This window comes from Pyrus communis, chromosome 1 (assembly GCF_963583255.1).
Source record: "Pyrus communis chromosome 1, drPyrComm1.1, whole genome shotgun sequence".
Taxonomy (NCBI): domain Eukaryota; kingdom Viridiplantae; phylum Streptophyta; class Magnoliopsida; order Rosales; family Rosaceae; genus Pyrus; species Pyrus communis.
In genome coordinates, this window is record NC_084803.1 from 23,755,881 (window position 1) to 23,783,523 (window position 27,643).

The 27,643-nt window shown below is 37.2% G+C and overlaps 2 protein-coding genes and 1 long non-coding RNA gene across 3 annotated transcripts; 1 reads left to right on the plus strand and 2 right to left on the minus strand.

Moving 5' to 3' along the window:
• Nucleotides 1-1,626: 1,626 nt before the first annotated feature.
• LOC137748072 (ATP-dependent RNA helicase DEAH11, chloroplastic-like) lies at nucleotides 1,627-8,194 on the minus strand. The gene is made up of 3 exons (XM_068488168.1): nucleotides 7,296-8,194; nucleotides 3,413-6,530; nucleotides 1,627-2,963 (listed from the first exon to the last, which is right to left on the minus strand). Exons 1-3 carry the CDS (start codon nucleotides 8,118-8,120, stop codon nucleotides 1,750-1,752), a joined length of 5,157 nt encoding a protein of 1,718 aa, XP_068344269.1. The 5' UTR covers nucleotides 8,121-8,194; the 3' UTR covers nucleotides 1,627-1,749.
• A 7,374-nt stretch (nucleotides 8,195-15,568) lies between these two features.
• Nucleotides 15,569-17,439, plus strand: LOC137717491 (uncharacterized). The gene is made up of 2 exons (XR_011065780.1): nucleotides 15,569-15,801; nucleotides 17,018-17,439. It is a non-coding gene; the product is annotated as an uncharacterized lncRNA (long non-coding RNA).
• A 4,253-nt stretch (nucleotides 17,440-21,692) lies between these two features.
• LOC137746606 (bifunctional riboflavin biosynthesis protein RIBA 1, chloroplastic-like) lies at nucleotides 21,693-27,283 on the minus strand. Its single transcript, XM_068486619.1, has 7 exons — nucleotides 26,897-27,283; nucleotides 26,336-26,672; nucleotides 25,995-26,210; nucleotides 25,290-25,612; nucleotides 24,691-24,820; nucleotides 22,913-23,209; nucleotides 21,693-22,347 (listed from the first exon to the last, which is right to left on the minus strand). Exons 1-7 carry the CDS (start codon nucleotides 26,944-26,946, stop codon nucleotides 22,081-22,083), a joined length of 1,620 nt encoding a protein of 539 aa, XP_068342720.1. The 5' UTR covers nucleotides 26,947-27,283; the 3' UTR covers nucleotides 21,693-22,080.
• Between the last annotated feature and the right edge of the window lie 360 nt (nucleotides 27,284-27,643).

Here is a 27,643-nt window from a genome sequence, read left to right on the forward strand (position 1 = left end):
CCATCACAAAGGAACAGCACTGCCCCACACGGCCAGCCTGAGACGATGAAGAATGCTTGACTTGCTGGACACAAACTCAGAAACACACAGATAAGCACCCCGAATACTAACTGATTTCTTTCTTCTCCTCCCTGTCACCAAGACCTTCCATCCACTGATCCTGCCCCCTCAAACCCCGACTGACAGAATTAAAACCCCCCAACCCGATTCAATTTACCCACCCCATTACTTCTCGGAGAGAGACACACTAATTAGAGACAAACCACCCCACCCCATTCCCCCTCGAAGAGATATTCACCCTAGTTTGAGAAACCCCACCCCCTTCCCTTCACCCTAATCCCTTACATCACCCATTCTACTACCTTCCAGTTGACGGAGTCCACCACCCCCCCCAAAACGAACCATAATAGTAGAAACCCCCAAACTCACAGATTCCACAAAACCAAATTGACAGAGATAACACCCCCAATCAGATCAACACCACAGCCACTGCAACCCTCGTGGAGAACAACACACCAATTTGAAAAGCCCCAAATCCTTTTCGTCACCCTAGGCCCTGTCACCCCACGCCATCCTGCTTTCAGAGCCTCAGTTACCCAAACCCCAAGATCTTGACCTGCACAGTACAAAACACACGATCGAGACTCACCTGTAGCCACACGCCTAGATGCGGAACTCGCGAGAGTCAATCACTCTCACACCGGAGTGAAGAGATGCAGAAGTATCCCTCGGTCAGAACTTAGATGACGCTTTGCTCTTTTGCTCGACGCATCCGCCATCGTTCGCTGTGCTGGATGATCTGCAGAGGTGTTTGGAGAAGAGGATGTTTCCAGGTACGTGCACACCGGATCTCAAAGGTGCGAGAGCTTCCCTGGATCTCAGCCGTCAGATCAACCTACGACGCCATGCCGATCGGCGTCCGCCAGAATCTCGAAGCCGTGTGGATCCTCTGCTCTTACGATTTATGATGGGTGTCGTGAGAGGAAAACAAGGTTGATGGCGTACAGAGAGGTTCAAGGGGAGTAAAGGCTCTGCAGATCACAGAAACGGGTTCAAAACCGTCAGATCTGAGGACTTAAGGATGGTCTGATCACCGGGAAACCGAATCACACCACGGAATCACTCCGGGGAGAAAGGACTCGCACTCAGGCGGACTCTCACAGAGGAGAGAAAGCTCTCACAGAGGAGAGAAAACTTTTTTGGGGCATATGCATTGTGAACAAGCATTCTGTTAACTGAAATTTGAACAAGGATTCTTTGGGATTATATGTTTCTGATTTAGTGGTCCAGTTGAGCGTAGGACCCGCTTTGCACTTCTCCATGCCACATAACATAGACAAGAGAAATGCTAAGGCATGTCCCCGAATACGCTAGTGAAGGAATTTCTAACCATTGATGCAATGTCGATTCCATATGGATCAATGGTCAAGAGTTGCTTCGTGAGCAACTTACCCTAGCACAGTTTAAAAATTACTGAATACAAGGGCTTATTAGAGTTTCAGATCGGTTTCGAGGTCACGGTTAAAAGCAAGCACACAAAATTGGATCAATGATCTCATCAGAGCTTCTCATTTCTTATTATCCAAACTTGATGAGAACACCGAAAAACTTGGCTAGAGTTCAGTCTGGTTAAAAGCACTTACATTGAGAAAAAGTACTTACATTTGCTGTGTCTACATTACCTATTTCATATCATATATCAACAACACTCTAAGCCGACCGATAAGTAAACGTCACGAGCACTTCATATCAAATGATGGCCAGGTGAATAGTCCTCAAATGGGTATAGCATTCGTCGCTCGTTGCATAATACTCCAAACAGGCCCAGCAAATGTGCTTCCCACACCTACATTCTATATGGTTGCACCCGTCTATCTTCTCAATTGTATACCTGCATACTGGGCAGCTCTTCACATGTTCTTTTCCTTTGCACCACTGCTTCAACGATGAATCTGGGTCTTCCTTGAACTCCCGGTACTGCTCACATGAGAGGTATGGATGATGTTCTAAATGGCACCTGGTACATGTCTCGGCATAACATGCACCACAAACAAATGGTTCACCGTCTGTCCCAGGAGCAGCTACTTGATACACAGAAGAGCAGTCAGGAGACGGGCAAAACCTGTAAATACCTGCACTTGATGCAACAAACGCCCCCAGTGAAGCCCTAAATAGCTCCTCCAGCTTCTCATTTGATAATAGAGACTTCAGATCAATGAACAAAATAAGAGATCTGCAACCCTCGTGTGCACAAAACATTGGGAAACTATCTTGGTTCTTAATTGCCGACTCGCACTGCTCCACTAAACACGAGCGGCAAAATAAATGCCCACAGTCCTCGAGCCGGTATTCATCTTCAATCTCACACATACATATGGGGCAATCAACATCACTCTTAAACCTCTGAGTTGAACTACCTGACGTCTGTACAATCTCATAAATACTCTCTTCTACTTTTTGCTTCACATCCTTGCTTCCATGGATGGAAATTACTTGACGGCGAACATTTAGACCAAAATCAGCCCCTGGGATCTTCTCTTTGAGCCCCCGTAAGTCTGGCCCAAACCTGTTAACAACCTCTTTCATCAACTCGGGAGGTAAGGTATGGCCTTGAAGTCGGATCTCAAGCAGCTTATTGTCATGGAGGGTTAAAAGGGAATCGACCAATTTCTTCTCTACCACACCAACTTGGTCTGAAGAACCAAAGACCTGTACACTGAGGCTACGTCTGTCAAAAAGAATATAGGTTCCTGTCTCCCGCTGGAGTGCGTGCATTAGACTGATGCCATCCCTAGAGAAAAGAAGCTGTAAAACAGCTGGAGTAAGGCTGGCGTGGTCTATAGTCTTTCCCTTAACAAGCTCTTCCACACGTCTTCTCAGTTCTGCAACAACTTTTGTAGCAGTGGCAGATATCTTCACTCGGTAGGAACCATTAGCATTCCTATCTAAGCTGCATTCTACACCTGTAAACAAGACAAACATAGACGGTCAAACACCTACTTATGTCTACAAGAAAACAAACCTATTGTTCTTAGTCATTGTTAGTATAAACCAGTGATAGAAATAACAATATATTGGACAAGATAAAGCAGAAGGGTGCATTAGATTGTAAAAATTCCCATATAATTATAAAATTAAAATGCTTTTGGAAGGATTACAAGACTCAGTCATTGCAAGAACCAAGTTCTCCAGAATGCCTTCTATCATAATGCTGCAATTACATGTTATTTCCAGGAGAACAGTGATTCACAAAACATCTAAAGTTATAATTATAAAAATCCCAAGTCATGAAGGTGGAAGAATTAAAATGACAAAAAGGGCGTGACACTAAAAGAAGAATACGCCAATATACTTGCAACCACAGAAAAATATAAGATCAAAAGAAAACCAAATCTTGGATAAGAAACAGTACCATTTAGATGTATAAAACTTGAGAGTAAAGTATCCAGCTGCTTCTTGATCACAAGATAGACAGGGGCGGGGCAGGATAGAGAGCTATGAAACAACTGCTGGCATTTTATCTTTTGCCATGGAAGGAACCCAGGCAGTACCTTCCCTTCTAATTCTTCTAAAGCTCTCGCCGCTTCCAAGTGTAATCTTCCATCAAATGTAATCAAAGCTCTCATGAAAACTCTCTTTGGTTCAGGCTCGAAAACCTGAACACTGCAGCTATTGTGGGAATACCTCTTAGGCATAAAAGGTGATATTTCTTTTAAGAGTGCTTCTTCACAAAAACTACATGGTGGATTTCCTACAGCATCTCCTCTCAGCAGAAAAAAATCAAGGATTTGCCTTCTTGTAGCAGTCCTCAACACGTCCAAAATTTCAGCCTCGGACAGATCTTTGCTTAGTCCATATATCACGATAGCATCCATGTCCCTTTTTTTGCTAATCTCACAGCGAATTTTTTTTCCACCAACTTCAAGGTTAGAAAAGTCATCAATTATGGGATAGATATCATTCATGTGGCATTTGACGATTGCAAACCCCTTGCTTAGCCTGCGAGGCCAATAAACCTTAGCTCTAACAGCGGGGAATGAAAATATTTTATGATCTACCTGCGAAGGAATAACCTTCAGTATGGAGCCACTAAATTCAGATTCGTTTAGCTCAGCTGCTTTTTGAGCCGCTTCAGGAGTTTGAAATGTTACCCTCACCCATTTTCCTTTGTCAACACTTTCCTGCCCAGTGCTGGGGAACTTGTGAATAGCACATATACCACCAGAGATAGACTTCTCAAGCTCACTAAGTAACTCCTTATCATCTTCAGAATCCAGTTTTGAATGAATTACATTAAATGTCAAACACCTTTTATGAAGCTCCAGATGTTTGATCTCTGCACCGGCTCCAAACAATGCTACAGGAGGCAAGACGCCAGAACTGTGATATAAGCATTTCTCCAAGCATTCATTACGCATCCATTTTTTTTCACACTCCAAGGCATTATTTACAAAGCTTTCAACCCTATCCATGTTATTTGAGGTGGCAAACAACATAATCTCATTCTGATAGTAACCGACTTTAATGTTGATAAGTTCATCCTCGCAAATTGTCCTAATACGGGACACGAGATGAAGCAGATAACTGTTTGCCTTCCCACAAAATCTTTTAAGAACAGTAATGCCAAAACCAGTCAACACTTTCAGCTGAAGCTTTCGACTTTCCATCTTTGATACATCAAATGAAGGAGGAGGATAAAGCGCAGACAAAGACTTGAAATCAAAGGAAGTGACACACACCAGATACTGATTAGAAACCGACAGGATTTCACCAAACACTACCCAACTAGGTTTCTCCCCAAATACTAGCAATGAACACGAAGGATGCAGCCTAACATGCTGCCCAGTTAATGCCACTTCGTAACCAAGTTGATCATAACCTGAGAACATAGCAACATTATCTGCAAGGGAAGAAAGTATAACCTTTTTCAAATGTTTGTCACAATCATTTGATTCACGTGGATCCCAACACCAGGTACCAGAAATTATCATGTGGAGTTCATGTTTAAGGCAAGACTCCAATTCCATCACCGTGTCTTGGCATCTCCTCATTGTTTTGGCATTGATGCTGTTTTCCCAGCACCACACATTTCTCTCGTCTCGAGACAAAGAATCCCATTCCTTGTACACAGAGAGAAGGGTAAAGAGGTCACCATCACGATGACAAAATTTCACCTTGATGCAGTCTGATCTAAGCTTTTCTTCATCATTACCAACTCTACAAAATATGCTGCGGGAATTTGCCATTACAGCTGCAAGAACAAGACCCTCCATACGCAAGTTAAGGTCACAACAACCAAGAATTAATTTACCAAGCCGAGGCTCAACACCCAATTTAACCAAGCACCGACCTTCCTGGGTTAACTCAAAAACACCATTCTTTTGCTTAACAGCTCCCAACTGAACAAGGTTCCTGATAGCCAAGTCAATAGCTTCAGAAGAAGGTGCATCAATAAATTTAAAGTCATGTAAATTCTTGACGCCTAAAGCCAGAATCCTCAGAACTGCAACACCAAGATGAACTCTGCGAATCTCAGGTTCCTGACAAGGAGGCATAGCCTCAAAGTCATATTCTGAGTAAAGTCTATAACATACTCCTGGTTCAGTTCTTCCAGCACGGCCACTTCTTTGATTAGCAGAACTCTGGCTGATCATACAAACTCTCAGAACATTCATACCACTTCCCGGTTCAAATTTGCTTTCTTTTGCCATACCAGAATCAATCACATACTTTACCCCAGGAATTGTCAGAGATGTCTCAGCCAGATTAGTGGCGAATATGATTTTCCTTTTTCCAGGGTAGTTTTGGAAAACATTAAATTGATCTTCATAAGAAAGTTTTCCATGCAAGGGCAATGCAATTGCATGTGGTGCTATAAACTTATCACAACACCATTCTACTTCCAACTGGGAAGTCAAAAAGGCAAGAATCGTCCCCTCTTTCTCTTTTCTGTGTACATCTGTTGCTACCCTCATCACATCAGAAACATAGGAAGCATCACTAGAAGTTCCTTCAGTGAAAGATGGTACATATCTAACATCAACGCGAAAGCTCCTCCCCAATACATAAAAGATTCCACAATGATAAAAATATTCGGAAAGCACATTGGCATCAGCTGTTGCAGACATTATAATAAGTCGTAAACTAGACCGTCGACCAAGTAAATCTTTTAACAATGCCAACAGGAGATCAGTATTCAGGCTCCTTTCGTGAGCCTCATCGACTATTATGCAAGAAATACCAGACATCTTAGTATCACTCATGTAATGCTGCAGTAAATAGTGATCTGTCATAAATGTCACCTTCGAAACCAACTGCTGCCCAGACAAAAATGTTGAATTACAAGATACTGATTTTCCTCTGTAACACCCATTACATTCTTCTCTAACTCTCTGCGACAACGACATGGCAGCAATCTTTCGAGGCTGAGTGCATACAATGGACTGCTCGGCAGCAATTCCAGAATCGGCAAGAAACTGCACCAGCTGTGTACTTTTCCCTGAGCCAGTCTCTCCAATCAATACCATGACCTGTGCAGATTGCAGTTAGACAGAAGGACAAAGGTGCAAATCTAAAATTGTAAATAAAAACCTTGTTAAGATTTCTACCAAAGATAAAGCACCTAAAATTGAGCTTATGCAATAAATTAGTGCTTAAAAAACAAATAAATTAATGCAGATAAACATTAAAAAAAAAAATTATATTAATAAAAAGAGCATATTTTCATACTATTCAGATTTTAATACATGCTTGAACATTAGTTTTACAATCATTAGTGTTCACTCCAAACAGATGCAATTGAGCATTTAAACAACAGACACAGTTTGGAGCAGCAGAGATTGCTAATCAAACCCAAAAAATTAACTACTCAGCCAAATTTAAGCAGACTGCAGTTAGAAAGAAAGACAAAGGGGCAAGTCTAAATTATAAATAGAAACTATGTAAGACGTCTAAAGCACCTGAATTTGGGCTTAAATAATTAATTAGTGCTTAAGAAACAAACAAATAAACAAATAACCTACAATGCAGAAAAGTATAAATTTTTTGTATTAAAAAAAGGCATATTTTCAAACTGTTCAGGTTTTAATACATGCTTGAGCATTAGTTTTCACAATCATAAAGTTCACTCCCAACAAATGGAATTGAGCCTTTAAAGAAACATATACCGTTACCGTTGCCAATCAAGAATGTCGTAAATTGGAGTAACGCTAACCGAGATTGCTAATCAAACCCAAAATCAAACATCAAACGGAAGACGGAAAACAACTACACAGCCAAATTTAACCACATTGTACCTGCTGGGTAAGAATTTGCTGTAGAATTTGCTGCCGATAAGCGTAAATGGGCAACCCTTCTTCGAGCCTGCGGCATTCCCGAACTATTAAGCTGTGAATTTGACTCCAATCATAAACTTCACTCGAAAATTTGAAAACCTTCACCCCTTCTTCACCCGATTCCTCCGCCCCTTTCCCCTCAAGATAATCAAGCAAGCAATTCATGGCGGACTTAAACTCCCTAATCCTGCTCTCAACCAATTGAATTTCGCTCCTGTTCCTCTTTAGTGTCTCATTCAACTCGCTGAAACTCCACAGATGGTTATGCCGCCGGAGCAACTTGGAAACTCGTTCGTTGTCGTTGCACAGCCAAACTCGCTTCGCCTCCCACTTCTTCACCGCCTCTCCGTCCATCAATTTCTTAATCCGGCCGGAGAACAGGGCTTTCAGCCGGTCCCGGAGCTCGTCGAGATCGGAGGCAACAGAGACGATTCGGTTCAACTTAGGAATGAGATCATGAAACCGGTCCAGCCGGGACTCCCAAAAATAAACGAGGGCTTCTAGCGCATCGACCCATTGCGTGTAGAACAAGGAGGCCACGATGCGACTGGCTGGAGAAACCTCAACGCGTTCGGGCCTGGCCTTGCAGTTAGCGATCACGGCGTCGATTTCATGCTTTCGGAGACTCCGGTGATCGGCGAGTAGCTCGACGATGAAGCTTGTGCGGGAGGGAGGAGGGGTTTGGCGGTAGAAGTTGTTGGGCGGGTAACTGGGGGGAGGCAAACGGCGGGGAATTCCCGACGGCTGAGGTTGCCGGGAAGTAGTGCGCGGGTATGATGATCTCATGGCATCGAAAGAACCGAAAATCCCCTAGAGAGAGAAAGAAAGCAGAGAGAGAGAGAGAGAGAGAGAGACAGAGAGTGAGAATTTGAGGGAAGGTGTGAGAGAGAGAGAGAGAGAGAGACAGAGAGGACAGAAGAATTTTCAGGGTAAAGGAAGGGTGAGCATTGCAAGTGTAACGACGTGGCGGGCAGTGACATTATTATATAGGGTTTGGTGAGGTGAGCAATTTCAAAAGTCTAGAATCACTACGCTATTGTCTATCATCTAGTCAATTACCATTAGTTCTCTCTCTCCCCTCTTTCTCTATCTCTCTAACCAACCAAGTTTGCTTTTCCTATAAGTGCTTTTCCTATACTTGCTTTTTCTATAATTTCTTTTTTCTTTAATTGCTTTGTTTCGTGCTCATCAAAATCATGGAAATCAATAGAAGTGAAAGGTCTTTGTGACTAGGAATCCTCATTCATCACAAACATTTAATCCTTATGAATTAGAGTAGGTGAGGGAAATAATTAGCGTATTGATACGTGTAGATCGTTTTTAATGCATTATTAAAACATATATCTGCCAATTTCTAAAAGTATTCTACATGCATCAGTAGGTAGTTGTTTATGCGCTTGTGCATGATGTACACGTGAACGGTTATTAAGTTATCTCTTTCAAGTTTGTTTCTAACTATCCGTCGTCATTTTTTAATCCGTTACTAGTGTAGTCAATTTCTGAGTGGATTCTGCATGCACTAATATGTAGTTGTTTGTGCGCTCTTGTATGAAGTATAGTATACGTAAACGGTTATCCAGTTACCTCATTCTGTTTTGTTTATGACAATCTCTTAAAAAATTTAATCTGTTACTTGTACATAAGTCTGTCAATTTCTGAGAGGATTCAACTGCATCCACTATAGGTAGCCGTTTAGGCACTCCTGCATGATGTACACGTGAAGTGTTATCCAATTACTTCATTCCATGTTTGTTTCTAACAATTCCTCGTTATAATCTTGTTTTTCTCACATTAAAAATTTCTTTGAAAAATATTAATTGTTGAACTCACCTACTACTAGTTGCGAAGCTACATAGGAGCAGTGGTTTCACCCTTATGGTCCCGTTGGAAGTGATGAAGTTTGTCTGTGTTTTCTAGGTTCCATTGCTGTTGTGCAGCTCTGCTGTACGCAAGTTCTATTCCATCCCACTTCAAACAAATCAGAGAGCAACTGCTCTCAAATCCCCAATAGCATCATCCCGTAACCCCTTCCTACCTTCTAAAATTCAAGCCACCCAGTTCTATTCCATCCCACTTCAAACCAATCAGAGAGCAACTGCTCTCAAATCCCCAATAGCATCATCCCGTAACCCCTTCCTACCTTCTAAAATTCAAGCCACCCCTAGCCCAGCCGCCTGCTGCCAGGCACCATCCTTTGGTTTGATTGGCCACTGTGCTCTAAATTTTTATGTTCTTTAATTTCTATATCTATATTACCTCAAACCCTAATTGATTATTTAATATGAAGTTTTGTTAAATTTATATAGAATCGTAGAATAATTGATCAACATGGTTAGTGATTATGATTATTGATTATTCGATGTGAAAAATTAAATTCTTTTTTAGCCACTAACGAGATTCGAACCCACACCATTATGCAAAGACTCAACATTTTTCCACCACTGTGGTAAAGGGCCACTTGCAAATTAATTTCTTGATTATTGATTAATTGATTATTGATATGATTATTGGTATTGATTAATTGAATTGTTGGTTTAATTAGTTATTAGTCATATAGTATATTCTACTCTAAGATAAAGAATCTAAGAAATCTTTTAGCATTATACAGTTATATAATGGAATGATACTATAAAGAAACAGTGCTTAAATCCTCTTTCGCATTTTATAGTTACGTAATTTTGAACCTTGCACTCTTTAAGTTCGTCCCCCCCCCCCCCCCCCCGGGGACAATTCATGACTTCGCCACTACCTACTACTATTACTAAAATGAATCCTTGAACTATAAACGCAGTTGCTCTAAATTGATATCGAGCTTGCCCTTACGGATTTTTTTATTTCTTTTTGTAGACCACAGGATGTGGCAGTTGATGGTTGGACTTTTTCTTTAAATTGTTGAAAAATGAATCCAACCATTAACCACCACATCATTTAGTCTATAAAAGATGGTCTAAAAATGTGATCTCTCTTGTATTTTGCATTTGTCTACAAAATAGCCATTTCGTTCAACCAAAGTAAACGTTAAGATTTTTCTCTTTTTGATTCTTAGGTGTATAAATCCCAACTCTTTATAAAATATTGTGCTGGTAGGTTCCATACTAATATATTAACTATTAAGGGTTATGATTTCATACTCTTATTTACAAGCAAAAAGAAATATCATTATATTATAGTACTAAGAGCAATATCATCATTAATTTTATTATATTATTGTACAATGTTAATGTACTAATACCAAACATTTATAGACACGAAGAAGCCTGAAGTATCTCACACCTTGAAGCCTGATAATCCATATTTCGACCATTATTAACTAAATAATATTTTCTTACGCAATTCGACGATAGCTTACCAAGGTGGAAATGTTTTCAAATTAATATTTCTTGCAGGTTAAAGTTTTAGGACTTTTAGTTTAAAATGCATTAGGAAAATAATCTTATAAAACAACCTACTAAATGAGGTTAGAATTCATAGTTAGTGAATTGTGGATAAAAATAAAAAAAAAACAAGTGTGCATATATCCATGTAGAGAAATATTTTGTCCACAAATTTAATTGGAATAAACCATTTCTTATAAAACACTTACTAAATGGGATAGCTTATCAAGGTGGAAATAATTTCAAATTAATATTTCTTGCAGGTTAAAGTTTTAGGACTATTAGTTTAAAACGCATTAGGAAAATAATGTTATATAACTACCTACTAAATGAGGTTAGAATTCTTAATTTGTGAATTGTGGATAAAAATTATTGTCGTCCTCAAATTTAATTGGAATAAATAATTTCTTCAAGGTTTATTATATTAACACCCCACAAATTGTTGAATAAACAACACATACTTAATACACCCCACATTTGTTTTTTCAATTAAAAATTGTCTTAATGCATCTCACTTATTTCTCCATAATACCCTCAACCCCATTCTTAATATACACCTTACATTTTTTATATGCACCTCATATTTTCTATACACCCCACATTTCTCAAATCTTATAAAGCTTTTAATTTGGATAAATAATGTTGTCACATCCCCGCCCAGAGGAGACCACTTCCTGAGACCGTTCCACCACCGTAACACGATATTGTTCGCTTTGGGCCCCGACCACGCCCTCACGATTTTGTTTCTGGGAACTCACACGAGAACTTCCCAATGGGTCACCCATCCTGGGAGTGCTCTCGTGCGCTACTTGCTTAACTTCGGAGTTCCCATGGAATCCGAAGCCAGTGAGCTCCCAAAAGGCCTCATGCTAGGTAGGCATGGAATATACATATAAGGATCACTCCCTTGGGCGATGTGGGATGTCACAAATGCCAACTAAAATTTTGACAAAAGATGCCGCCTGGGATTTAAAGCATATCTGGGTTGTTTTCAATTCCACCATTAAAACTCATGTCGTATGTTTTTAATATTTGTGGTAATTTTAGTTGTTTAATTCTTCATGTAATCTCTGTGATCCCTAAAAGATGAATACGAACATAGAAGTTTGAATAACGCATCAAAAGCAAGATTAAATAATTATCGATGTCGTCAAAATCACTAAAACAATAAATAATATGAAGTCTTACCTCATGTGAAGCTTCCGAAACATCGATTTTGTATTTCATTCGCCAAAAATAATTTTTCTCAATCAACATGTTTGTAGTTTCATTGGTTAGGGTTTTGTTCTACAATATAGGGTCGGAGGGGTTTTGATAGTTAAAGAAGATAAATAATACGTTAAAAGTGATTTGAGGTGTATATAAAAAAAAAATTTTAACCTAATAAGGTCAAAATTGTCACTGCATAGTAGGATAAATAAGTTATTTAATATTAAATTTTAATGTAGGGTGCATTCAACATTTTATAGGGTACTAATATAAAAAGCCTTTCTTCAAATACACTAACTAAATGGGGCTAGAATTCTTAAAATGTGACTTGTGAAATAAGGAAAAGTGTATTCTTATGCATATAGAAGAATAATAAATCATATTACAAAATAATATTTTAAGAATTACTTACTAAATGCAATTAATTCTTAAATTGTGATGTCCAAAATACAGAATTTATGTACGTAAAAAAAACAAGAATGCTAGTCTTATACCTTTTTGGACCCGCAATTAGTACTATACAATATGACAAGTAATGTGTGTCAATGACTAATTTTATCTCATTTGATTTTTTACTATATACATCGCACCACCTATTATATGGTAAAAAATGTGATTAAATGGTGTCACTAACACTATAATCTAGTAGTATTTTTTCCACATACATGGAATGTCTCAAATTCAATGAATTTAATAATAAATTTGATACCTAATTATAAGAGAGGAATTATTATGTGGCTTGGCTCCAAGGCCTCATTGGCTTTATCGTACAATGTATTGTATAAGAAGAAATAAATTGTGATAAAATTGTGATATGCCTAACATTTACCCCGAAATAGAAATTCTACAATACCCTTTATAAAAACAAGGTACTTCAAAAATAATTGATTTTGCCACTTACTACTTCGGTATAGTGGTATTTGATAGGGATTTTACTACCTGCCAAAATAGGGATAAAAACACTTAAAAATACTTGCAAGAACAAGGTAGTTGTAGTATAAATGGCTCAAGCAAGGTCGTTTTCCGCAGAGATTGAATGAATAATTTATGTAAATACCAAATCTTAATTAATTATTTAAAAACAAAGATTGGAAAAAATTGATTTTATGATTTAAAATAATAAAAACGAATTTAATAGAAAATAATTAAATAAAGTGCCAAAATAAAATAAACTAAAGGAAAACAGTTTTTGAAAATTAAAATTGCAAAAGCCTAGGGTTCCGTTGTTCTTTTAACAATCCTATGTAGATTTATCAATTACTTATAAATTACCCATGCAACTTTGAAGGTTAGGTTTTCCTAATGCATATTCTATTCGTGGTATTCAAGCTAAAACGTATATCAAACATGCAATCCGTCCGTGGTGTTCAGATCAAATATAAACATGCATGACTCATTATGCTTTGTGAAAATCCTTTGAAAAACCATGCAACCTCTAAGACGTGGTATTCATCCTAGGTGAAATTACAACTATCAATCACAAGAAGCAATACTCAATTCCTCGGTGGTATTCCGACCGAATTGCATCCGATTACTTATCTAAACATCATAATGGTAGCTAAGCATTAAGATATAGAGACAGTTTAAATTAATAATTCAAAGCATGCATGTATAATATCAAAAGAAATTAAATAAAAACTACATATTCATGCTAAGGCTCAAGGCATCACCCTAGCAAACGGAAATTAGCTACGAACTAGAATTCGGAGTTCTCAGAAAATCATACTTTTGACCAACCAAATCAACTCCGATTTGGTCCCAAAAGGTCTTTTTTTAAAGCCGAAGACATCTCCTACAAATTCTTAGAAGGAATCTTCCTCAAAATACGCCATCTTGACCTCCAAAATACCCAAAACGTCCAAAAATGTCAATCTGAGAAAGCTGCCCGCTAGGCCTTCATGTCTTTGCTATGGTCAAACGACTTGGTAGAAAAATCTGGAATTTTGATACAAACATCTAGAAAGACTCATGAACATCGTCCAATTGGAATTACTCCAAAATTCATCCGTTTGATCACTTTTTCCTCTAGAGGAATTTGAATGTCCTACATTGAAAATATATAACAAAGTATCAAAATTCTACCAAAATAACTAATAAATTAATACTAAGATTAGGGTAAAATATATGGTATAATATGGACTCATCAAATACCCCCAAACTTGACTTTTTGCTTGTCCTCAAGCAAAACAAAACTCAAAAACAAAGATAAAAACTAGCAAACTTAAAAACTTTATTAAAACTCAACTAAGACAAAATTTTCATCTTCAAGTTGCAATCCATAGAAAACGTTAAAAATTAAAACATCTTTCCAAAAGTTCCAACGAATCCCACCACAGAGTCTAAGCCATTTAGAATCAATTAGAAAAGAATTCTTGAACTTCCTTCGGTGTAAAGTGAACCAACAAAGTTAAAGAGACTCGACTAAAACCCTTACCTCTCGTCCTCTTTATTTAACACTTAACACACATAATACCTTGATATATATTTTTTTCTTCTTTTTTTTTTTTTCCTTTTTTTTTTTAGTAACAGTGGTGTTCATGAAATGCTAGTTCCCTTAAGCTTTCGATCCAGACCATGTAGCGAGCTTTAGATCAATGACTCCCGAACCACAAAGGCTTTAGGGCACTATGTGTAGAACACCCCTAAGGACTTATTAACTCGAGCTGAAAAGGCTACGAAACCAACTAACCACCATGCCCCATGCCAAAACTCTACTGTTTGACGTGAGAATCAATGTTGATCAGGCAGGACTGGCCCAGTTACTAAGTAAAGTCTCGGGTGGAACAATTATTACTTTATTTATAATACAAACTAAACTTTACTTAAGACAAAAATTAAAATTAAACTTAGACTAAAAGTAAGTGTTCCAATCTCACTCCCCACAAACCATGTTGATGTGAATGTGCAAATTTCAAAGTATAACTCATGAATTAGTATCTAAGCAACGTTAAATAGAAAAGACTCTACTATGGGATTAACCTTCACCATGTACATTTGTTCTAACTTTTAAAATAAACTATGGATATTAACTTAAAAAGAATGAAAAAATTTAACATGACTCAAAAATTAAAAATCTAAAATTCTATTTCCCACTCCCAAACTTAAATCACACATTGTCCTCAAGGTGTGGAAAATAAAAGAAACAAAGAAACAACCTTACAAAGAAAATTAAATATTAAAACGAAACCTAACTAAACCTAACAATAATTAAAAGATAGTAAAGAAAAATAACAACAAAAGCGAAAAGAAAAGGGACAAAATAAGTAGACAAAGAAAAGAAAAGAATGCACCTGGTTTGAAAATGTGGACCTGGCATTGGACATGGGGCAGGATGCAAAGAAACACGGCGCAAGAGTGGCAGCCATCGAAACTAGAAGACTGGGCCCTGAAAAAAAATCCATGCACTTAACCAGCCCACGTGATGGCAAACACCACATATAGAAGTCACACGCCTGGCACACGTGCAATACACATGGGTGACTGAAACCCTAAAGCTCCACTATACAAATTAAAACACAGCCCATTGCCATCATTTTTCCTTACTGAGAGCTATCTCGAGCTCCGAGCTAACGGCTTCTTATCTCTAATCTTCATCCATCTCTATAGCCATGCCACCATAGCCATTTTGTCCAAAATCATGACTGATGTTCGAACTACAACCTGCCACCCCCAAACTTCGGGTTAGAGAAATGAAAACTGGGAACTTTGAAGCCATACATGCAACCCCAGATCCATCACATTGCGCAGCCAGCACTGGGATCTTTGTCCTCCATGGAAGATAAAAATGCTCACTCTCATTCTCATGCATATGTGTATCTTGTGCAAGACTTTCAGATCCACTGCAGGAAACAACCCAAATCGCAGATCTTAAGGTTGAACAAAAGGTATAAATTTTCAACTGCAATTTGGATGAATAGATTATGTGAATCTGTGTCTTTGTGGTCATTTTGCTCTTGTGGTTTAGTCAGTGTGTGGCTTCTATCTCGCATCCATAGGTCTGAAAGTCTCCAATTTTTTTTTCTATGCATGCTGCCATGAATAATATGATGAATATTGAGCTAAACAATGCACCAACTAGATCCTTGGTTTGCATGAACAATTATGCGCTCCTTCTGTGTTGCTTGGTCCACCCCTGAACTTGTATGTAATGGAATTTGTAAGTGAGAGAGAGTGAGTGAAAGTTTCCAAACAGGGCAAAGAGTAGCACAGTAAACCCCCACTGTAAGTATTTCAAAACTGATTTTCATTCGTTGAGGTCTGATGAATGTGGATGAATGAATGCTGAAAGCATGATTCAATTGAATTTTGCGCGCTTAATGGATATTTAGGGCCCTTCGAGTCCAAATGCAACCTGCAAAAAAACAGATTAAAATTCTAATTAGAAGATATCCCAAAATAAAATACTGATTAACTTAAAACAATTGTTGTGTTTTGTGTTTTTCAAATTATTTTTTATTTTTTTTATTTTTTTATTTTTTGTGATAAAGACTAGAAGGAAGAAAATAAAATGAACGAAAATAAAAAGAAAAGAGTTTAGAAAAATTGGGTTGCCTCCCAATAAAAGCTTTAGTTAATGTCTATAGCTAGACGGATTTGAAATGAGCTTTGTGATCACATCACTTGTTCTCTTAGAGTTAACCACTTCTTGATAGCATCATACGGCAACAGTAGATATGGAATGAGTTGTTGTTAATGAGTGATTGAATTCTTTATAATTGCCTTTCTATGTGAATGAATCTTTGTGATCAAATAGGTTCCCCTCCATCGATGCTTTTGTTTTCCTTGAACTGACTTCAATCTTGTATTTAATACCCACAATTTTTGCTTTGGCCCAATTTCGTGACGGAGAATTGGGCTGCCACTAAGCTTTTTCTTCCTTCCCTTGTAGATCTTAGCTTGCTCGTAGGACTCGCCTAGATTTTCTTTAAATTTGAATGCTTATACTGCTGGACCATCCAATTCAGCAACATAAATTGTATCAGTAGTCATCTGCCCTGTATCCAAATCAATCAATGTGTTTGAGAGCTGATCATGCGACATATTGGATGTTAAATTTATGTGAACCTCTCCTAACATATTAACACTCATGTCTTCCTGCAGGCTTTGTGGGAAAGGTTTTGGTGGCACATAAACATGGGTAGCACTCGGTTCTGATGGGATTATAGGATCATCATGTGTTGCTTTCTCCCTTGGGCGTGAACAACAGGCAGATGGCTCCTCAGTTCCTACACCAACTTCTCGATCATCATAGCTTATCCCACAGTTTAATGCTTGAATCAGAAATCCTTGATTGGTTATTTCAGTGTACAATTCAGTTGATTCCAACAATTTAGAGAGCTTGTCCTCTATTGGAAGCTCTTGTGGCACATTAAACTGCTCAAAATAGTGCTCAAGATGCTTTTGCAAACTTGGGGTGTAGAACTCTGAATATGGATTGTTCCAATTTCTTTTTGAGTTGTTTCTCATATTGATATGCTCCTGGACATAATCTGGAAAATATTCCTTCTGAGGACATTGCAAAATATTGTGGGTCTTCAAACAGCAAAGTGCACAAATTGTAGGTTTAAATCCATAAAAACCCCATTTTGCAGAGTTGACCCATAAAGGCAGTCTACCTAGTTGTATATTGAATTCAGGAGGAGGAACAAATTCCATTGTTGCACAAATTGTAACCTAAAAAAAATAAAATAAAATCAAGTAAATGAAAAGATATATACAAAAATAATTAACTAAGAGTTGATAAACACAAATTATTTAAAATAATCCCCGGCAACGGCGTCAATTTCTTGATAGGAATTTTACCACCTGCCAAAATAGGGATAAAAACACTTAAAAATACTTGCAAGAGATCAAGGTAGTTATAGTATAAACGGCTCAAGTAAGGTCATTTTGCACATAAATTAAATGAATAATTTATGTAAATACCAAATCTTAATTAATTATTTAAAAACAAAGATTGGAAAAAATTGATTTTATGATTTAAAATAATAAAAACGAATTTAATAGAAAATAATTAAATAAAGTGCCAAAATAAAATAAACTAAAGGAAACAGTTTTTGAAAATTAAAATTGTAAAAGCCTAGCCTTAACAATCATATGTAGATTTATCAATTACTTATGAATTACCCATACAACTTTGAAGGTTAGGTTTTCCTAATGCATATTCTACTTGTGGTATTCAAGCTAGAGCGTATATCAAACATGCAATCCATCCGTGGTATTCAGATCAAATATAAACATGCATGACTCATTATGCTTTGTGAAAACCATTTGAAAAATCATGCAACCTCTAAGGCATGGTATTCATCCTAGGTGAAATTACAACTATCAATCACAAGAAGCAATACTCAATTCATCGGTGGTGTTCCGACCGAATTGCATCCGATTACTTATCTAAACATCATAATGGTAGCTAATCATTAAGATATAGATACAGTTTAAAGCACAATGATTAATAATTCAAATCATGCATGTATAATATCATAAGCAATTAAATAAAAACTACATATTCATGCTAAGGCTCAAGGCATCGCCCTAGCAAACGGAAATTAGCTACGAACAACCATAAAACAAAAGGAATTTATTGAAATAGAAAAAGGATAGAAAACACCTTTAAAATACAAAGCGTCAAAGTCTAGCTAAATTCTCCACGTACGTTCCTCCCAATGTTGCCTAGAGAACCCTAATGGCTAACAAGCATTATTTATACTAATACAAAATAGAACCCTAAAAAGTCTTAGAGTAAAACTAGGAAACATAATTAAATAATAAAACAGAAAATAAAAGGTTTTTTATTTGAACTAGAATTTGGAGTTTTCAGAAAATTACACTTTTGACTAACCAAATCAACTCTAATTTAGTCCCAAAAGGTCTCTTTTTAAAGCTGAAGATGTCTCATACAAATTCGCAGAAGGAATCTTCCTCAAAATACGCCATCTTTACCTCCAAAATACCCAAAAATGTCCAAAAACATCAATCTGGGAAAGTTGCGCGCTGGGCCTTCATTTCTTTTCTACGGCCAAACGACTTGGTAGAAAAATCTGGAATTTTGATACAAACATCTAGAAAGACTCACAAACATCTTCCAATTGGAATTACTCCAAAATTCATCCGTTTGATCACTTTTTCCTCCAGAGGAATTCGAATGTCCTACATAGAAAATATATAACAAAGTATCAAAATTCTACCAAAATAACTAATAAATTAATACTAAGATTAGGGTAAAATATATGGTATAGTATGGACTCATCAATATTCCTCTTCACTTGTTAGTGAGAGGTCTTAGATTCAATTCTCGCCAAAGACAGATTTGAACCATATTATTACTAGCTCATTATAAAGCTAAGCCCATCCTTGTCTTTTTTAGTGTGGATAATATCATTTGTTTAAAAAAAAAATTTCCAGTTCAATTCAATCTTCCATACCAATTGAGGGCTGGTTCGGTGTGGGATATCGAACAGAAACCACCATCCCGATTTCCAAACCGAAATATTTCGGAACGGGATTTCAAATCCCGAAACCGAACCGAATTTCTGAGATTTCCGAACTTCGGGATGCCCAAAATTTTTTTCGGGATATCGGGACAGATCGGGATTGATCCTTTATGCCCAAATCCAATTCATACGAAGCCAAATTGCACCATCACTCTGCTATTCAAAATAAAATTAAAGACAAAAATCCTATAAAAAGCTCAAAATGATCAAACAAACAGATCCCAAAACAAAATTCAAATCAAATAAAGAATCAGATAAAGAATCAGTGAGAAATGTGAGAGAGTGAGAGTGTTAAACCCTATAACTTAGATTGGACAGTTGAGATTAAATCTCAACCAATCCAATGGTACAGATAGTTTATAATTTCTAACTTGAATTAAATACATATTATATATTAATATATTGTTGTTCGGTTCGGGATTACCGAACTAAAGGTTTATCGAAACTGAATTCCATACCAAAAGTTTCGGGATTTTCAGGTTTGGTTTTTTTTTTTTCGGGTAGGATTCTGGAAATTTCAGATTGGGTTCAGTTTTTTGGGTTATTTTTTTCCAGCCCTAATTGAGATGAAACCTAATGTCTAAAATAAGAAAAATAGATCGTACTTTTTAGTGTAAATAATATTATTTGTTAAAAAAAAATTAATTTTTCAGCTCAATTTATTTTTCTATATCAATCGAGACGAAGCCCTGGTGTCTAAAATAAGGAAAATAGAAAGAAAAAAAAAGGGTGGCTCTCCTTAATCTGCCCCGAATTTTGCTGACAGTTTCACTTTTTCAGCAGAGTCAAGTCCTCATAAGTCGTAAAAATAAATAAACAATAAGAAACAAATCATGCCAAGATAAATTTTTTTTTTAAATGAGTAAGCCACGTTAGTTGCGGACCACAGCCCTTATCTCATGCTAACGGTATTTTTTTTTTTGTTTGGTTGAGTATATCGAAATTTTTATATTAAGAGGAGGGAGAGTTTGGTATAACTACACATTAAGTAGCTTAATTTGGTATCGAATACGTCACCCAATAGATTCAAACTAAGACCTTTCATTTTCAAGTGAAGAAGAATACCACCAGACCATAGTATTGAATGACAACGCTTTTGAATTTCTTGATGCGCAAGAAAACAATAAATACAATAAAAAGTCTCTAGCCGTGTCAGCATCGGATAAAATTGGGTAGATATTCTGTACAATGAAAAGCCCTATTTGTTCATTATATATCATATGATCAGTTTTCCTTAAGCACTATTTCTATTTAATTTTAAATAAAAAAATTCAAAATAATTTCATTTGGCACAGTTTTCGTACATTATATATGATGAACGAATGTGATTGAAGAATCCTGAGATCCTCACAAAGAGAATAATTCTCATTCGTAAATAATTAAGCTCTGACTGACAAGTAGTGTGGGCTCGTTTTGAATCGGGTTCCATGATTAGGAAATTATTTCCGATTTGTATGGCCATTTTTTCTTCACACTTATAGAAAAGTTTCTATTATCTGCCGGTTCCTAATTTGACACTAGGGCGTTCAATTTTTTAACGCTAAAATAAAATGCATAGATACGTGTAAAAAGGTGCGAGGAATAACTTTTGTAACTCGGCCAGCCAGAAAATTTGAATATAAACCCCAAAAGACTAGCGATCATCGAAAAGATTTCTAGGATAAGTAGAATAGAAAATATGACAATAGAGATAAACTATACACAGCCTGTATCCAAAGAGATTCTCGTTTTTTGGTAAAGATAAGGACTAGTTGTGGGGCCTATTATACATCGAACTTCAACTATCTAAACTATTTATTTTTTTCAAGTCTTCATTTACAGATCATCCTTACAAAAAATCAATTTAAACTGAAATCATTACTTATTTGATTGTAATGAAGAAATTTTCTTGTCTTTTTTTTTTAATTTTTATTTTATTTTATATATATATATATATATATATATTTTTTTTTTAAACAAACCATTATCTATAGCATTAAGCGGCTCGATGTTCTTAAAACATAGTGTTCGTCAAATTCTTTGTACTTAATTAGATGTCTTAAACATTTTCGATTGACTAATATTTTGCAAGGATTTCCATTTTTACCAATAAACAAAATCCCTTCAGACAAGGGGCCATGAAATCGTTTGATAACACTTTTTACTTTTTCTCAAAGATATCCAATGATCATAATAATTCCCGCAAAACTCTTTCATTTCATATTTCATAAAAATTTATTCTTATTCTTACAAAGCAAATAGCATTATTCGGTATGCGATCAAGTCCAACAACACTTGAATAATAAACATTCAAAAAGAGCCCACTAGCATTGATGTTGCAAATGCGTGAGAGATGTCGGATACAACAAGTGCACGTAAGTTTCTCTCGTAATCATGAGAGAAATAACAGTTTAAAAAATGTGTTAACCATGAATACAATAATCTCAGCCTCAGAATTTGTCCTTAGCTATTCCATATCATTGCTAATGACAAAATTTAATCCGATCCAGCCTTTATTTTTCCTGCAAGCCAAACACAAATCTTCCTCCTCCAATGAATGGATGCATCTAACACAGCACCAACCACATTTGAAATGTAACATAAAAGTTCTTGTCACGTCATACATATGAATAACTCTGATGGTCACCTACCCCCTTGATTCTCCGGCTGTTAGCGTGGAAACCGACGTGTTCATTTCTCGGACACATCATTAGATTGGTTGTCAAATTTCGAACTACTTTCATCGATTGTGCCATTTACATGACCATTGGATTTTGAACCATAGATGTGCCCCATTTTTGCCCGTTTGGTCTCCAGGTATTTCCGATTCTCCATAGTTATCGGTGCCAACAATGGGACTCTGCCAGCAATGGCCAAACCATAACCCTTGAGGCCAATATATTTTGCAGGATTGTTAGTCATCAGCTTCATCGTTCGAACACCTAGATCTCGTAGTATCTGCAAAAGAATTGAGTCATGGGTTCAGATATCAAGACAATCCACCTTACGCCATGGGAGATTGTATCAAGAACCAAGCCTAGGAAAATCTAAATGCAATCTGACTTAAAATAATTTCTAACAGTTACAAACATAATTACAACAGATAGTAATTCAAATTACAATTTGATAATGGCAGCCAACTCAAAAGACATGAAGCAGACGGTTCCCAGCCCTGATGCCAAAAATTTTCCAACATAGTGACGAGAAAGGAGCTATAATGTGATGAAAAAACTAACAGTATTTTAGAGTCACCTCTGAATCAAAGTAATTATGATTTAATGTTTACACTATAACACAAATGAATCCCCATCGTTTGTAGATCCCCAACAACGAAGAAATTTTATTAAAATGGGATCAAATCAATTCCGAAATTTGGTCACCCATGAAAGGGACAATTTTCTAGTGAAAGAGAGGCTCATGTACGCAACACTTTTAACAGTATGACAACACATCTACTAGAAAAGATACGCAATGCTGAAAATGATGACACAAATGAGATGATTTACTTTTAAGAAACCAGTACCTGTGCACCTATGCCATACTCGCGAGAATCAACTGGTAATCCCAGCTCCTCATTGGCTTCAACAGTGTCACGCCCAGCATCCTGCAGTTTATAAGCTCGGAGCTTGTGACCCAAACCAATTCCTCTACCTTCATGTCCACGAAGATACACCAAAACACCCCTACCAGCTGCTTCAATTTGCTTCATTGCAAGTGCCAGCTGTTTTCCACAGTCACACCTGGCTGACCCAAATATGTCACCAGTGAGGCACTCAGAATGTACCCTTACAAGTATTTCTTGCCCATCAGCAATGTCACCCTGTACATTTCAAAATCCTGCAAATAGTTACTTACAGGAATAAACATTGATCAAACACAAAATATTGTCTTTGTTTGTCATCCAACCTCACAATTCAGTGAATCTCCCAGTTAGTCATTTGATAGTGTGATACAGAATACAACCATGCTATGGAAAGACAGTAGGACCATCAATTTATGCAGATGGAAGGAAAAATTGATGCAGTAGAAAGGAGAGAAAAAAAGATGGGAAAAATGTTGAAGAGATGGATAAAGAGAGGCAATTAGGGGCTACAACAACCTATTTCTTTATTATCACACACCAATATGCCAAAGTCTGAAATCCTATTACAATGAGGCGTTTCAGCGAAGGCAATCCCATGAAAATAAAGTACCTTAGATGTCCTCATAAAGTATTGAGAGAGCAAGATAAATAAAATCCTAAACTATTCGAAAAACAGATAGATAAACAGCTATCCACAATTCTAATTCCAAGAAATAAAACATTAAATAAATAAACATAATTTCGAAGCTCTTTCTGTCCCTTAATAAATGAAAACTACATTCTTAAATCCATCATCAAATAGAGTCTGATAAGAAACTTTGGTTACAGAAACATGCTATACATAATAGACTAGCTGGTAGGTGGTAGAGGATAGACAATTGCACATCCAGCTAGAAAACTGTGGAGTATTGGGCAGGAAGATGCAAGTGCAAGCTCCCAAAGAAAAATATAACCTAAGATAATCTTCCTCTAACTTAGCTTTCAAGTTTCAACCCTTCTGGCAGATCCTTCATTGAGCAAAGATAATATCCCTAAAGGTTTCTACGTGCTGTCAATAAAGAAATGTATTAACAGGTGTCTATGAGCTAGTTCAATAAAGAGAACTCCATGACAAGTTGACAACAAATACTCCTTGTAGCATCCGACACTTTGACCATTGAACAGTCGATTTCTTACACATCCATTTGCTCACAGTGGCTGATTGTTCATGACAAGACACTGCCAATAATATGAAGCAAAGCCTTAAAAGCATGAGGTGCAAGCCTCATGATTAACTGATATAAGCTTCTAAAAGCATCTAGGGTTATTATCCTAGATCCACTTGCCGAGAATCGAGATATCAACTCAAAGGCCTTTCATGTCATCTCTGTCATTTTTCTGAAGTTTTCTCACCAGACACACATCTGAGGACTCCCAAGTAAGGGATTCCAAAAGTCCATACAAAGAAATCAAGTACACAACATCTGGTATATCTGTATAAAAAAACTGAACTCTAAGAAGAGAGCAATATAATATCTACAAAAACAATCGCAGGTAACTAAGTCAATCGAACACTGACATTGTAGAATGGTAACAGCAGGAGAATTCTACAGACATAAGGATGGTAAATAACAATCCACAGATTGACGATTATACCAACGGCTATTTATGATGGGTGTTGGATAAAGAAGGTTAAATAGTTTTAAGCGGAGAATACTCTAGGTCAATGATTTGCTTACTTTCACCATAGCAATGTGCTCAATCCCATCGAGCAATGATTTATAACAGTAGGCTTCAAATGGACCCCACATTGTGGGTATTCTTGCAGCTCCAGCCCTCTCTACCAACTTATCTCGTTTCCTCCTATATCTGAAAGTTACAATTCAGAAACATCATCATTTGAATTTCTTCCACTAATTTAAAGAACATGACAAAAATCGACATTTAATATTTACTTGTCCTAACAAAAATAAACCAAGAAGCAACAATAACATTAATTCATTACTTTACAAAAAAGTTAGTCTATCGAAGAAAAGGAAAGAAAAAGGGGCAGAGTTTTTTGACAGCCCTGAACCATTCTTAACTGATTGAAAGAAGTAGAAGTTATAATTATTTGAAGTATATTTAAGCTGTCAAATGAACATTCTTCACTAGCTCGTAGATGCTAACTAGAGGATTGCAGGATGACCCAGTGTTTCAGATATATGTAATAACCCTTATCAGTTAATGAAACAGTTTTGTAGTCATCTTTAAACTAGTCAAGTATTAAGGATTTATGTGGTAACTACAGCTAGCACACTTTGAACTCATAATGTCTAGACATAATCATTCAGAGTACCTTATCAAATCAGCAATGGAAATAATTTTCAAGTTTTCTGCCCTTGCAAATTCACGAAGCTTTGGTAACCTAGCCATAGAACCGTCATCATCCACAAGTTCACATAAAACTGCTACTGGATCAAGCCCAGCCAACATAGCAAGATCAACTGAAGCTTCAGTGTGACCGGCTCTTTTTAGAACTCCTCCCTCTCTGTACTTTAGGGGAAAGATATGTCCCGGGCGGTTGAAATCTTCAGGTTTTGAATCCCTTGATGCAAGTGCCAAGACTGTAGCAGCTCTATCACGAGCTGAAACACCAGTTGTTACACCATGTTTTGCATCCTATGGAGTCCAAAACAATTGAGGTCACCCACATCAGAGTGTTATAAATCAGAAAACAGTTATATATTCAATAAAGTAATAGATTAAACTTTCACCATCCATCCCCAAGACAAAGACAAGGTTGGCAATACCAACTCTAGTCAGCTCCACTGTCCCTAAGAAATATTGACTCAAAATTCAGCTATGTATATACAATATCCTTTTCACTCTTTCCCTATCCTTTGAGAGATCCAACAAACTCGGATGCAGTTACTGACCAGAATAGTAAAATACATGGAACAAGAAGCCTGTGATCATGATAAGGTCATTGTTCCCCTCCTAATAGCGCATCTCAATATGCATAATTGGGTTTGATGTTACTTAGGAGAATTTAACTACATACCACTGAGACAGTGAATGCCGTACAAAGTTTTTCTTCATTCTTTGTCACCATAAGTGGAAGTTGCAACCTCTCCAAGTCATCTCCTTTCATGCTCACACAAACAATCCCAGTTCCGTGCTTCACAATAAATGCCATAGCTTCTGGTGTTGCCAAGGAAGCTGCCATTATAAGATCTCCCTCGTTTTCTCTATCTTCATCATCTACAACGATAACCATCTGCAATATTTTCTTGAATTAATGATCTGCTATCTTATCCACCTCCAGAAAAATTAAGCACGAGAAAAAAGAGAGTAAACAGATCCCTTAATCTCACAACAGAACTAACTGAGGAAATGACCAACCTTGCCTTGACGTATATCTTCAATGGCCTCCGGAATGGAAGAAAATCCTTGTACAGGGTGATCTAGATCATATTCATCATATTCGGTAGAGAACCCACTAAACGTCGGGGTTGTTTCAGCTGAAAGTGTTCCAAAACCTAATGTGTCAGGTTGTATTTCAATCCCAGTTGGGTTGCCATTAGAGTAAGACAGGAGACCATCTTCTCCCAGCAAAGCTCTTGCCTTAATTGATCCCTTGGAACCAAGGCACAATTTCCAAGACACACTCGGTGTGACAAAACCGGATAATCGCCCATTTGCTGCAAGCCAAGTCCCAGGATATAGACTAGTGTGCCCTCTGAAGATAAAAACTAGTTAGACATGTATACATACCCCATTTGAAGATTTAACATTGAACACACATTACATACACAATGCCTCAATTCCAAAACATGAAAAACCTCGATTTATCCCTCACAATTTCAGGATTAACACTTCAGATCACTGTGGTTATTCAAATCAACAAACGGATAATACAAAGTTTAAACCCGAGAGAGAGCGAGAGAGAGAGAGGGGGCTTACGGAGAAGGGGAAAGAGCCATTGAGGAGCAATAGGGGTTGACGGAAGCCATTGGAAGGTGGACGTAGAGCTGCTGCTTTCAGGCTTTCAGGCTTTCAGCTGTGTTCCGTAAGAGTGAGAGAGCCAGCGAAAGAAATAGAAGAGAAGAGGAAGAGAAAGACAAGTCGGAGACGCAAAAGTGGCGGCGTCGGATTGGTCAACGAAAGCCGCCGCCCAAGCAATTGCAGAGAAACCGAACGGAATGATTCAATTCAACGGTTCATATACTGTGGGTGTTCTATCTGACGTCAGCACTATCCCGCCACCTTGGTTTTTGTGTCATTAAAAGCACGCCAGTGCAGCGCAGATCTCCAGGTTGTACTAGAATATTCGAAAAAAAGAAAACGTTGTGTTTGATTATTGACAATTAAGAATTAAGAAAGTCGTGTTTCGGTTGCTTTCATCTTAGTTTAGGTGCGGTCTGTCCGGCAACCCGCCATCTTGACCACGTAACTATTCAACTAAGGGCGTATTTACTTAGCATTGAAGTAATAAGATTATATATTCGTTAAAGTGGGGAAGTATGCTAGGCCTCATAATAGACAAGTCATAATAACGTGGTTCAAATTATCTCTTGACAAAAATCGAACTTAAGATCTCTCACTTGCAAGTGAATAGGAATATCATTAGATCGTAATACAATATGCCAATCAGGAATTAATTGAAGAAGGCAAAAATCCAAGGGAGACACTCTCATTAAATAGTTTTAC

Bases quoted from the DNA above. Each gene is read 5' to 3' on its own strand.
- LOC137748072 (XM_068488168.1), bottom strand. From the start codon at position 8,120: ATGAGATCATCATACCCGCGCACTACTTCCCGGCAACCTCAGCCGTCG. The intron at 6,531-7,295 runs GTACAATGTGGT...CAATCTGCACAG, and splicing joins AGCAAATTCTTACCCAGCAG to GTCATGGTATTGATTGGAGA. The intron at 2,964-3,412 runs GTACTGTTTCTT...TCTTGTTTACAG, and splicing joins AAGTTTTATACATCTAAATG to GTGTAGAATGCAGCTTAGAT.
- LOC137746606 (XM_068486619.1), bottom strand. From the start codon at position 26,946: ATGGCTTCCGTCAACCCCTATTGCTCCTCAATGGCTCTTTCCCCTTCT. The intron at 23,210-24,690 runs GTAAGCAAATCA...TGAAATGTACAG, and splicing joins AGCACATTGCTATGGTGAAA to GGTGACATTGCTGATGGGCA. The intron at 22,348-22,912 runs GTACTGGTTTCT...ATTCTTTTGCAG, and splicing joins AGTATGGCATAGGTGCACAG to ATACTACGAGATCTAGGTGT.